Raw genomic sequence first — 14073 nt, 5'->3', positions numbered from 1 at the left:
ATGAATATGATTTTATTAAAAGTATTTGTTGTCAGTAGATGACGTAATTACAAGCATTTATCTTAAGATTAGTAAGTTTCATTGCAGTGTGAGATTAGTTTTCAGTTTTTAAAATAATTGGTGCCTAGTTAGAGGTTTAACATATGGAGCATAAATAAGAGAGCATCACCGCGGTCTATATGAAGGGACTCTCCTCCAATATTCTTTTAGCATTAGGACACACGTTGTTGTACTGACAGGACAACCCCGTGTGGGGGAGAAGGCAAGAGTAAATTGTTAAATGTTGTCACAAAGAAATTTGATTTTTATAATATAACAAATTAGAAATTTTAGAAGGGTGAAAATGCAAATGGAATAAGAGGAAGCAACCCAGGACCAACCGAGGTGGACAAAGTGACGGTGACCCAGCCCTACAACGCGCATATGCCCACAGCTTCTGCTGGTCCTGGCCACTACTAAAATTTCCCCAAATTTTGCTCTTAAAAAATTCCAAATTTTACCCACCAATTACATGTTTCAAATGCAATCCATATCCATTGGAGAAAGGAAGCTGTCAAGAAGGAACCACCACCCTGATAAAAAGGAAGAAACGTGTAGAATCTGGCAACCATCCTGCTTAATTACTAATTTAATTAATTACACAAGGGAAGAGCTGTTTGGGTTCTTGGAAAAAAAACAAGATGAATGAATCATTTGACCAAATTAACCCTGCTTCCTTCTTCATGGAAAAGGAAAAAAAAAAGAACCAAAGATGATGAGATCAAAACCAGCTATAAGTTGGTAGTAGGAGGATTAAACTTTGTGAGGAGAATTATGATAGTGAAAGGAAACGTAATAGTTATCTCAATTGGATGGGGGTGGATAATGACATATTGGCTTGGAGTATATTCTGGTTCTAGATGCCTGCTTTTTTTGTCTGAATTTTTCAAGAAAAAACTATGCAGTATCGTTTTCTTGTGCTGCTGGTTTCTCCTAGTTACCTCTTATTGCCATGACTGATAGGGCAGAAATAGTATACTAGATTACACCACCCAAAAGGTTAAGAATTCCTTGACATTGTTTTAAGGCAAAGCATCCCTCTTAATTAACCACGATCACATCACATTTTCACATGGTACATACTATTTAAAAGGATATGTAACATCATAGAAATTAAAATTAAAAGAAAATCACTCATAGATCTTCTCCTCTCATATATTACTCCTGGTAGGCCAATATTACCGATATTCCACGGCGCTATAGGCATTCTTACATAGCTAACTTAAACTAATAAAATAAATAAATAAATCATATAACCATGTCAAAAATATCTCAGGTAAGCTGAGATATGCACTTTTTATTAATCAAGATCGGCAAACAAAATATCAAAGCGTTGAAGAGAGATGGAGATGGTCATTAACTGTTGGCGTTTCTGCCTAATTAAACCATGCGTGGTTTTTAATTTATTTGTCCATGGGGTATGTACTAGATACAGTGGGCTGGCCCCAGGTAAAAGGGGATTAAGCAAACGGGGAGGGGAGGTGGGTGGCGACGCAAGTTGGTACGGCGTCCACCGGCGGATGACGCGGCCGCAGGATGTTTTGTTTTGGACGGGCGACAGATCGCGCCGCACCTCCTGTCTGCGGCGCCACCCACAACACACAGCTCATTGCCACACTGCTCTCTGCACACAACCACATGCTAGTAGCTCCTCTCTTCTTTTTTTTTCATTTTCTTTAATTTCTCCTTTTATTTTTTTTCCTCTTCGCAATACTATTATAGTATCTCACATGCAAGGCATATTCCATTGCATCTTTAATTCATTGGCAATTCAGCATTCACCTTTAATTTTTCTTTACAAGATTTGTAGTTGTAATCGTTTACTTGTATCATCCAGGTGTTATTAAGGTGTGTTTATATATATATATAGAAGTCGAAATTAAAAGAAGATGTTGAGAACTAGAATGTAAGGCTGGAAAATTTATTTGAAACTACTCTCATATGATCATCGTCGATGTAACCGTTATCGTTTTTTTACACAATGTTTCGGTTGGGAGCGCTACATGACCACATTGGCTTGGATATCACGATGGAGCCTCGAATACTACCATGGAGGCAAGATCGATCTGCAATAGGCATGCTATATATTGGAAAAAAAATTTAATCTACATACCATAAAACGGTGTAAATATCTAATATAATATGTTATGATCGATCGATTGGTAAACATTACGAAACATGATATACTATTCACCTTCATACAACTCGTGTCATTTAACATCTTATACTATTCACCTCCATACAATTTACGCCATTTAACCGTCACACCCAACATTAACCTTCAGCCCCAGATATCAGCTGATAGAACATGCTGCCATGTATTTACACCAGGTGGCCTACACGTTGTAGTTGATTGATATGATAACTTAGCCACCAAGCATCCATGACAATGCATGTGTGCACGTAGCGATTTTGAGGTGATAATATATTATAGTAGTGGACGTATGCGAGGCTCCTCATTTTGGTTGTGACCTTCCTTGGCGTGAACCTACTAATTACCTAACTCAACCACAAACCTTCCCTCTCAAAAAATTTAATTAATAGAGCTTGATCACAACCACATGTGCCCTACAATGGCCATCCAGCAACCATTACATTATTATTTTTATTAAGGTTAACAGCAGCATTAGTATTAGTTGCCATGTCACTATGCACAGTGGCGAATCTAGAAAATCGATTCGTTGGTGTCATAACGTGTCTATCGGTGTCATAGTATACTAATTATACTTAGATCATAGTGTAATAACATATGGATAAACAGTTTTGCTATAGGTTTTGCCGAAAGTCGTCGGTATTACCTGACACCGGCCCTATTACTGTAGCTCCGCCCCTGACTATGCATGTTAGGAAAAAATATTGGCATCCATCCAAGAGAGAAGTGCTAGCAAATCCTCACCAATGGAATTATATGGATTTTCAATAAAAACAGATGGAATATTTGTTTGTGTTTTCAATAATTCAGTATTTCTTTTGAGAACATCAATAATTTAGTATTGATGCTAGGATTACATCACATCATAGATGATGTAAGCAATGACTCAGCCGTCCGTGAGCACGAGAGAGCAGGGCACCTTTCTGTCTCACTTTTACCAAGACGAATGGCCATCTGAAGCATACTACCACTGCTAGTCTTACATTTCTTGCTCCAAACACCCCCTACTCGCTCTACCCTATAAAAAAATGTATCATATCCCGTATTAAGTTTGTATTTTATAAAATAGAGGAAGTGTTTATTTATTACTACTATATTGAGATACTTGAGAAGCCTATTGGCCGCTATCATATCGTAAATTTAGTACAACCTCGGTACCATATTACTCGTTCTAGGTTCCATGACACAGATTACGGTTTTAAAAAAAACTACAATATTTCTTATGAAATAATATATGGTTACAAATATAAGTGTGATTAAAGTAAGATGGCAAGAAATTTGAATGTGAAGTGATTGATATGACAAGTAAATACTTAATAGTGACAAATAATTTGGAACAAGTTTTGAATGATAGTAAGACTACTACAAACATGGTACAGAGGAGGAGAAAATGTTGTTTTAAAATCACTAAGAATACATGTATAAAAGTATTGTCGTTAAATTGTTTGTTTGTTGCTTAGTTTTTTTTTTCAACGGCTTATCAGCCTTATGTCAAACAATTCTATGGCTTGGTTCGCTCGGCCAAAGAGTGAGTAATCTTATGTACATTGCGCATACAGCTACTCATGGTGGTTACATATTTTTGAGGATCATAACAAGTAGTTATAGAAAGTTTCAAAGTCCTTACACCAACCTAGAGTTATTATGGCTGTAATTGATTAAAATTAAAATAACCTCTACTTTAATTTATATTAATTGCCCATCAAAGCATTAGAGTTGAAAACATATATAATTCTATTTTCAAATCTAAACGAATTTGTTTTAATTGAGAGGATGGGAAAAGCAATTTGAGCTTTTGTAGGGCAAGCATGCATCGTGCAAAAAATAATAAAGGGGGAAAAAAGACAGTGAGAGCGGTCGAAAGTTGAGTATAAACAAACAACGTGCTTTCCGCTCATGATAGTCATTACTCATTAGTGCTTCCATCACTACGTGCGCCAACGGTAGTTTAATCTGTCAAAAGTTTTTTTTATTTACTTTATGATTACATTTTAGATGCACACGCACACATCACTACACATGCAATAACATACTCATCACACCTTTGCAAATACGTCCCTTTACACATGCTTTAAGAGACAGAAACCAGTGATATATTCCAGATCTCATTAGAACCATGTTAAAAGCCCACATGTACGTAATATTTATGGGCATTAAGATGAAAACCAGTGACACATTCCTGGTCTCATCAGAATCATGTTAAAAGTCTACATATACGTAATATTTGTGGTCATTAGGGGCTTTGGTTTGATACAAATTTATTACCCTACCAAAATTTTGGTAACTTCAAGCAAGTGCATGTTTGGTTTGCTACAAATTTTACCCACAATATTTCAAATTGAATACTATCCAATTTGGTAATGTCAAAAATTGCCAATGTTTTGGCACTACCAAGATTTCGGTAAGGTAAAATTTAAAACCCGTTGGATGGAGTAAGCCGTCAAAGTTGGCACCACATTAGGCTTTTATATCGCCAATGGCTTGAGTTGCTCTCTCGTTGATTTTCATTTTCCAATATCAATTTTCGCCATGCATTGTCTATCATCTTATATTGAATCAACAAATTGGATTGTATATCTTCTTTACTTTTAGTATGATTTTGATACGTCCAAGGTATACTAATCAAAGCTATCTGGTATTTGACTTATTAGGCCTATATATGTATATTTGACCAACTGATTCGTCGATCAGTCACCTTATTTTGTAGCACCATACATAGGTTAAATTAAATCTGTAATTTAAAACTTTGATGGAATTTTCAGTTAGGATGTTTTTCATTTATTTGTATATAAGTTACTTAGAAGTGTTTTTTATTACCAAACAATTCATTTTGTTTTCAGAGACAACGGTTAACCCCCAACAGAAAAGCAAGATATGAACTGTTCGATATTGAAAAAAGTTATAAACACTGAAAAATAAAAGACATTTCAGATCCCCAAAATCCGTGAAAATGGTGAGATTACCATGAAAAATCATAAGGTTTCAAAAACTAATAAGGTTATTGCATGGGATAACCATGAGTTATAGCACGATATTGCAAATTAACCCAAAATGATGGGTCAAAACCTAGCTAATGTATGAAAGAACACAAAAAGAAAAACTCCCTATGGTTTCAAATATATGTCCTTGTTGTCCAATGCAATTTTGACTTTAACCACCAATCATTTTTGAATGGTTAGATCATAATATATAGTAAAAGTTTTATGATTATATTATTTATATATAAATGATGTAACACATTTTGTTCATATGACATACTTTTAGGTATCTACATTTTTTTTTAAAAAAAATACACGAGCAATCTAAGTTTGAATATGAACAATAAGTATTATTAACTGAACTCCCAAGTCCCAACCAGTGGACTAATTGGTATATAAATTATAAATTTTATTTTTTTCGCGAGCTGCCAAACAAAAAGGACGAGGAAAATAGGGATGTGGAAAAAGAAAAGAAAAAAGCAAAGTTGTAGGGAACAAAAGTGGGCCTGAGAGTGGTTAGCCCATTCAGATATACGGCCCATTGCAGCAACGCGGAACAATGAGTTGCGATATCCAATTTGATCAGCCGATCTAAACTTATTCAGAGCATTTGTTAGTTTGAAAATTGAGCAATATTTTTTCGATCTCATGTATACTTCCTTCTATCTACTGTTCTCAACGTATTAAATTGAATTACCTGAAATATTTTGAAGCTAAATTAATTATGAGAATGTCATTACGCAAATCGCAGCGGATATATACATATCATTGGTAATAATTCCGTAATTGGTTCATCCACAAGAGGACTTTTGCAGTATTTCTTTCATTCTTAAGAAGATTTCTGTGCTGATTTCACTCTGCCCATATAATCCATACACACTACAAGTCTACTGGTAGTTGGAAATGAATTATATGTCTATAAATTAATTGTATAAATGTACAAATACGGTATAAATGCATGCATGGTAGTAGTATTGTCGATTAATGAGATTGATTTGAACATCACAAATCTCCCAAAAACCTCCAAAAAAAAAAATCAATGCATGCATTTATGCTGGATTCAAGCGTGTTCGTCATCATCCTGTCCATTTCCTTATGAGATCAACACACACAGCAAGTATTAAACTAAGCACGAAGAAATCGAAGAAATTAATCAAACAAGAAGAAGAAGAAGAAGAAGAGAAATGGCTGGAAGGGCGATGCTTGTGGCGTTGGTGGTGATCGCGACGAGCTGCATGGTGCGCGACGCCCATGGCCACGACTACCGCGCCGCGCTCGCCATGTCGCTGCTCTACTTCGAGGGCCAGCGCTCCGGCCGCCTCCCTCCCGCCCAGCGCGTCCAGTGGCGCGCCGACTCCGCCCTCGCCGACGGTGCCGACCACCGCGTACGTCACCTCGCCTCGCCGCCGTCCTCGAACGTGTCCGTGTGTGCGCGCACTGACGCAATGCGATGCAATGCAGGTGGACCTCACCGGCGGCTACTACGACTCCGGCGACAACGTCAAGTTCGGGCTCCCCATGGCGTTCACGGTGGCGGCGCTGGCGTGGAGCGTCGTGGAGTACGGCGGCCGGCTCGACGCGGCGGGCGAGCTGGGCCACGCGCTCGACGCCGTGCGGTGGGGCGCCGACTACCTCGCCAGGGCGCACGCGTCGGCCGGCGGCGGCGGCGGCGGCGGCGAGGCGCTGTACGTGCAGGTCGGAGACGGCGACTCCGACCACTCGTGCTGGCAGCGCCCCGAGGACATGGACACGCCCCGCACGGCCTACATGGTGACCGCCTCCAGCCCCGGCTCCGACGTCGCCGCCGAGACGGCCGCCGCGCTCGCCGCCGCCGCCGTCGCGCTCACGCCCGCCGACGCCAACTTCTCGTCCACGCTCCTGGTGCACGCCAAACAGGTACTACGTTCTTACACGCACAATGCAATTTAATTTAATTTGTTACACATGGCAAGTGTGCAAATTGCAATGGGCTAATAGTACGTTCTAAGTAACACAGTTAATTGTGTATCATCTACCTCTTCTGTTAGGCCTTGTTTATATCCCAAAAAATTTTAGCTAAAAACATCACATCAAATGTTTGGACACATGCATAGGATATTAAATGTGGGAAAAATAAAAAATCAATTGCACAGTTTGCATGTAAATTGCGAGACGAATCTTTTGAGCCTAATTACGCCATGATTTGACAATGTGATGATACATTAAACATTTACTAATGACGAATTAATTAGGCTTAATAAATTCGTCTCGCAGTTTACAAGCGGAATTTGTAAGTTGTTTTGTTATTAGTCTACGTTTAATACTTTAAATGTGTGTACATATATTTCAAAAATTTTACACCCATCTCTGTTTCTCGTCTAAATTCAATAACATCTATCTATCTGTCTATTATATTATTAAAACAGCTTTGAAAGGAGGCACCACGTTCGCTGTGGGGGTTAGAAATTCCCATATTAATCGGAGAAAAAGAAAAAAAAAAGAAAAGAAGAGTCCGAGTAGAAATACAATTTAAAAATAGCTGAAATTCGAAATAAAAAATAAGCAATATTGAAAGAAGTTTCCATATAAGAACCCAATACGAGATTAATCAAAATTTGAAATAAAAATAAAATAAAATTCAAAATTAGAAAAAAAAAAGAGTCCCAGTAGAAACATAATTTAAAAATAGCTGAAATTCGGAATTAAAAATAAGCAATATTGAAATATTGAAAGAAGTTTCCATATAAGAACCCAATATGAGATTAATCAAAATTTGAAAAATTTGAAATAAAAATTAAAGAAAGTCCAAAATTATAAAAGAAAAGGATAGTCCAAGTAGGAATACAATTTTAAAATAGTTGAAATTCAGAATTAAAAATAATGAATATTAAAAGAAGAGTCCATATAAGAACCCAATACGAGCGCGATTAATTAAAATTGGGAATAAAAATAAAAATAAAATCCAAAATTAGAAAAAAAATAATAATAAAAGAAGAGTTCAAGTAGGAATACAATTTAAAATTAGCTAAAATTAGAAATTAAAAGTAAACAATATTGAAAGTAGAATCCATATAAATACCCAATACGAGATTAATTCAAATTCAGAATAAAAAATAAAATAATATTCAAAATTAGACAAATTAAAAGAGAGTTCAAGTAGGAATACAACTTTGAAACAACTGAAATTGAAAATAAATCTATTATATTATTATTATGGTTGAGATCTATCCACAGATTAGATGATATCAGAGTTGTAAAGCTAATAAAAGTCTATGACTTAAAATATAGAATATATAGGACACAATTTATATATAAGAAATCAAAACGTATTAGGAAAGAAAACTAGACATATTAGGACAGAAATTAGGATAAGAAGCCGCTTCATTGAGTTTCGGGGGAAAAAAAACTGGTCCGATTCATAGAACTTTCAGCGATCCAGCCAAAGGATGGACTGCCAGACTGGAAGCTTCTGACCTGCTATCAGCTAACAAGCGGAAGCTATGGGCAAGCCAAAATTTTGATGACTTGAGCATCGGCTATAGTTTTTGAAGCATGACAAAATAACATAGCTTAATATTTATAGTTTGCAATACGTAGATGTCATTTATTATTCCTTATTAATCATGCCATACATATAATCAATATTTACATGAAAGCTTAAAATTCAAGTATAAACATATTAAAACTTTTTTTTAAAGCAATGACATAGATTAAAATATTATAATGTGAATACATCACATGTTTTTTATTAGATTGAATTTGGACATGAAATTTTGCAACAACGTAAGCCGTATAAGAAAGAGCAAATGCATAATAATACCAATTAGTTCCAAATTACCATGATCGGTATTTTTATATACTTCAAAATTATTAAGACAACTTTAAAAGAAGACACAACGTACACTCTGGGGTCTAGAAATTTCCATATTAACCAAGAAAAAAATTACACCGTTAGATCATGAATCGGACACGTGAAAGAGTATGGACTAGAATTTGATGTGTGCTACGCAATAGCAATTGAAATCAAAATTGGGAAACTTAATTTACTACACGAGACAATCATGTCCTGTCCGTGAAGCTAAATTAGAAATCGTATATAGGCACAATTGACACGTCCTGTACAAAATCATGTGCAGGGGAGGCAAACCAGCTGGGCATCCAAACTCCTTCAACCACATTCAAGTTTTGCACTATCGCATAATCTCTAGAGGCAGCAGTATGCTTTTCTTTTTTAAATACAATCCTAAGTAACAAGATTCCCTAATAGTTTTCTACATATTTACGGTCCATATGTTATAGCTCATACTCCGATGATGGGGCAGAGCTGAGAAGCGGCGGAAATTACCACATTAATCATAAAAGGTGAAATATTTAAAGGATCTAGATTTTAATGGTTTATATTGATCAGTATAGTTTTATATAAATAAAATACATCAAAGTAATGTAAAAGGAAGTCTCTACGTTTGCTCTTAAGGCTTTGATCATGGTCATGCCTATAAAGTAGAGTAGTGATGGTTGATAGGGCATCTAAAAATTATAAACAAAACCCCAAATAGAATCCCAATGACGATTAAGAGGAGGAACGACGGATAGGCCGTTAAGAAGCACGGTCACAATGAAATAAAGAGTAGGCAGCGGACGAGCCGTAAAGGAGCATAGTGGCATCGTTTGACGAGACTTCTAAAAATTATAAAAAATAAAACCCAACAAGACAATAAAACCCTAAAAACTACAAGGTCCAATTTTTAAAGGTTTGGAACTTCTAAAAAGTAAAAAAAACAATGATAATCATGTTCGACTTTAAAATCTCAATGATAATAAAGAAGGGAGGCAGCGGGCGAGCCGTAGAGAAGTACAATGGAAAAGTCGCTGACGGTTTGGCGGGACTTCTAGAAAGTAAAAATGAATCCAAACGACAATTATGTTCAATTTTTAAAATCTCAATGATAATAAAGAGAAGATACAATGGACGGCCATAGAGAAGTATAATGATAATGTTTGACGGGACGTCTAGAAATTATAAAAATAAAACGCTAGAAATTATAAAAATGAAACCCAACGTGACAATAAACTCTAAGATCCAATTTTTAAAGGTTCCAGGAGAATGGGTAGAAATAGTGGTAGATCGAGCAAGCAAATAAAGGAGATGACATAAGGGGTAGCAACTGCTGTGACTTTTAAAAAACTATATAATTAGAAACATGGGGGATGATAAAGTTTGATCTTTCAAAGTCTTAAGACAATGATATAGCTATTTAATAAATTTTAAGTAAAATCATACTAAAAATATATAATTTTGTTTGGGTGCTAGCCGCGCAATTGCGTGGGCCACGCAGCTAGTTCATATTAATTTAGACACATATATGAAGCACATATATAGATCCATTCATAAATCTATTTATAACCTAAAATGTCTTATAATGTGAAATAGAATAAGTAGCATTTATCTCGATAAAACACGCTGTTTTGCAGTTGTTTGAGTTTGCCAAGAATCATCGTGGCCTGTACCACAACAGTGTACCATCAGCTGCAAAGTTCTACGCTAGCAGTGGCGACGAGGTGCGTAGCAATGGCATGCATATCGACCACTGTCAGCTCTGATGAATAGGCCATTGATAGTTTGATTTGGTTGCTTGGTGACAATGGAACAGGACGAGCTGCTCTGGGCCGCAGCTTGGCTCTACATCGCCACCGGCGGCGAGGAAGAGTACAGCGCCTACATCACCGGCGCCACCAACGTCGGCGGCGTGCGCTCCATGTTCAGCTGGGACGACAAGTTCGTCGGAGCGCAGGCATTGGTCACCAAGGCACTTAACCTATCCTCCTGATTCGATCTTGTTCATGTGAATTAATTTCAGCTTAATTTGGATTGTGGAATTAAGTTAACATTATACAATTAATCTTGCATTCATGCAGCTTGTCCTCCACGGGAAGCTGCCGGCCGATGGCAGCCACGCCGAGATGAAGACCAGCCTAGAACAGTTCATCTGCAACCTCGTGCAGCACTCCGGCGGCAATGCCGGCGGCGGCGGCGGAGCCAGGCTCAGCCCCGGCGGCATGCTGTGGTGGGACTCATGGAACAACATGCAGTACGTGACACTGGCGTCCCTCGTTCTCGCCGTGCACGCCGACCACCTGACGGCGGGGAGGTCGGCCTCGCTCCAGTGCGGCGGCGGCGGTGGCTCGCTGTCGCCGGCGCAGCTCACCGCGTACGCGCGGTCGCAGGTGGACTACATCCTCGGCGCGAACCCCGAGACGATGAGCTACATGGTCGGGTACGGCAGCAGGTACCCGGCGGAGGTGCACCACCGGGCGGCGTCGCTGCCGTCGATCAAGTCCAGCCCGGCGAAGGTCACCTGCAAGGGTGGGTTCGACTACCTCAACAAGGGCTCACCGGATCCCAATGTGATCGCCGGCGCCATCGTCGGATGGCCGGATGCCGATGACTGGTACGACGATTCCCGGCAGAATTTCCGGCAGGCCGAGCCGTCCACCATCACCGTCGCGCCCATCGTCGGCGTTCTCGCAAGGCTTCTCCCTTCGTAGAGAGAGATTCCTGCATTCTGTCAATGACAAAAACTGAAAAATGAAGAATTCAGATGGTATCATCTAGTATCTAGAGAGCCTCCAAGAAATCACTTACTTTGACAGCAATTGGAGTACAACATTTCAATATCATTATTTGTTTCCAAAATTTGGAAGAAGATTCGACAAGTAGACCTATGGCACACATTATATCTGAACCTCTACCCAAAGGGGAGGTTCATTCTAACATCCATTGCTAAGGGTCTTCCCAAAAGGGGAAGATCATTCTAGCCTCCATTGCTAAGGATGTTGCTTACATTAAGAGGTAGAGGCATCAAGTGCAGGTAGACAGTCCCTTATCACCTCTGCAGCCTGCTCAAGCTCCTTTTCCGAGATGATAAGTGGCGGCACGAGCCTCACAACATTGCCTTTACCGGCTGTCAGCACTATGACACCGCGATCCAAGCACGCATCAACCAAAGGACCCGCTGGGACATCGAGCTCGATGCCGACGATGAGACCGATCCCCCGGATCTCTTTCACATGGGCGTTTCCACTCAGCTTGGTACTGAGAAGCTGCTTGAAGTTCTCTCCTTTCTTGGCCACCTCTGCTAGGAAGCCAGGTTTCTGGATCTTGTCCAATGTGGTCAATGCAGCCTGGCAAACAAGAGGGCCTCCCCCAAATGTGGTACCATGGTCGCCGTAGTTTATCGCTGAAGCAACCTTCTCGGTGACCAAGACAACTCCAATGGGGAGACCACCGGCCAATGGCTTTGCCAAGGTCATAATGTCGGGTAATACTCCATAGGCTTCATATGCCCAGAGGTAACCTGTGCGTCCCAGACCACATTGCACCTGTGTTTAGTAACCATGTAACAGGAGTGTTAGATTAGATCAGCTCCCCCTTTCTGAATGCAACAGAGATATAGAATTTCAGAACTGTTCATTGACGATTGACAGCTTAGGACATTTGCACTGATTTGAATAAGTATGAAAATGCAGGTTCCTATGGAGTGTGATCTCTGTTCTAAACTAAATGCATGTTAACAACTTTTACTTTGTACAATTCCCTCTGTTTTAATACAAATTGTGTAGTAGTTACCAATAGTTTTATATATATTTGGATTCAACTTGTGAGATTAGCATGTATTACTCAATCAACACCAATCCACAACATACTAAACATAAGGAGTAATAGAAGAAATAAGTTTCATACCTCATCAAAGACCAAGAGAGCTCCAGCCTCATCGCAGGCATCCCGCAGCCCCTGCAAGAACTCCTTGGTGGCACTATGGATCCCACCCTCGCCCTGCACGGGCTCGACGAACACGGCAGCAATTTTGCCAGACTGTATCACCTTCTTGGCCTCCTCTAGGTTCCCGTACTCGGCGAACGTTGCGCCGGGCATCACCGGGGCGAACGGCTCCCGGTACTGCACCTTGCTGGTGAGCGCGAGCGACCCCATGGTCCTGCCGTGGAAGCAGTTGGTGAACGACATGAACTCGGTGGGCGCGTCGCCGTCGGGGCGCGCCACCCTCTGGTACTTCCTGGCGAACTTGATGGCCGCCTCGTTGGCCTCCGTGCCGGTGTTGGCGAAGAAGACGCGGTCCGCGAAGGAGGCCTCCACGAGGCGCTTGGCGAGTGCCACCTGCACGCGGAAAAAAAGAAAGGTCACGGTGAGCTTGGCGTGACGAGAGGTGGGTTGGGCAATGCGTCGAACACGTGGTGGGCGGTGGGCGTGACGCGTTCGAGACTGGCCTGGGGGACGGTGTACTGGACGTTGCTGGCGTGGACGAGGGTGGCGGCCTGGGCGGAGACGGCGGCGACCCAGTCGGGGTCGGCGTGGCCGAGCGCGTTGACGGCGATGCCGGCGGCCATGTCGAGGTACTCGCGCCCGTCGGCGTCGTACAGCTTGCAGCCGCGGCCGGCGACGAGGACGACGCGGGAGCGGTTGTACGTCCCGACGATGTACCTCGCCTCGTCCTCCACCACGGCGCGGCTCGCGGCGGACAGCTCGCGGCGCGCGGCGGGGGCGAGGGGCGCGGAGGTCGGGGGCGGCGGCGTGGGCGTGGGCGTGGGCGTGGGCGTGGCGAGGCACGCGGTGACGCGCGACGGGCGGAGGCGCGTGCCGCCGATGCCGAGGGCGGCGGCGGCGGGCGGGTTGAGGGCGAGGAAGGATTGGAGCGAGTTCATGGCGGGCGAGGAGAGGAGGATTTGGGTGGAATCGGGCTTGGGTGATTTGGGAATTGGAGGGATTAAATACGGGATTGGAATTGGAGGTTAGGTGTCCAATCGGCTGCCTGCTCTGCTCCTTGTGATTGTTTGTGTGGAGGCGGCTATCTATCGCCTATCACGCTTTGGATCAAACAAAAGGTGTTAAGAGGTGTGTGCGCGGGGATT

At 41.2% G+C, this 14073-nt stretch overlaps 2 protein-coding genes across 2 annotated transcripts; one reads left to right on the top strand and one right to left on the bottom strand.

The window, feature by feature from the left end:
• The first annotated feature begins 6229 nt into the window (after positions 1-6229).
• On the top strand, positions 6230-11711 carry LOC127773778 (endoglucanase 14). Its single transcript, XM_052299954.1, has 5 exons — positions 6230-6554; positions 6631-7065; positions 10621-10707; positions 10800-10955; positions 11065-11711. Exons 1-5 carry the CDS (start codon positions 6354-6356, stop codon positions 11692-11694), a joined length of 1509 nt encoding a protein of 502 aa, XP_052155914.1. The 5' UTR covers positions 6230-6353; the 3' UTR covers positions 11695-11711.
• Positions 11712-11769: 58 nt separating this feature from the next.
• Positions 11770-13998, bottom strand: LOC127773779 (acetylornithine aminotransferase, mitochondrial-like). The gene is made up of 3 exons (XM_052299955.1): positions 13432-13998; positions 12890-13321; positions 11770-12528 (listed from the first exon to the last, which is right to left on the bottom strand). The coding sequence occupies exons 1-3, from the start codon at positions 13864-13866 to the stop codon at positions 11992-11994; spliced, it is 1404 nt and encodes a 467-aa protein (XP_052155915.1). The 5' UTR covers positions 13867-13998; the 3' UTR covers positions 11770-11991.
• Between the last annotated feature and the right edge of the window lie 75 nt (positions 13999-14073).

The sequence above is a fragment of the Oryza glaberrima genome, chromosome 5 (assembly GCF_000147395.1).
Source record: "Oryza glaberrima chromosome 5, OglaRS2, whole genome shotgun sequence".
Lineage (NCBI taxonomy): Eukaryota > Viridiplantae > Streptophyta > Magnoliopsida > Poales > Poaceae > Oryza > Oryza glaberrima.
This window is presented reverse-complemented; position numbering and strand designations above follow the sequence as displayed.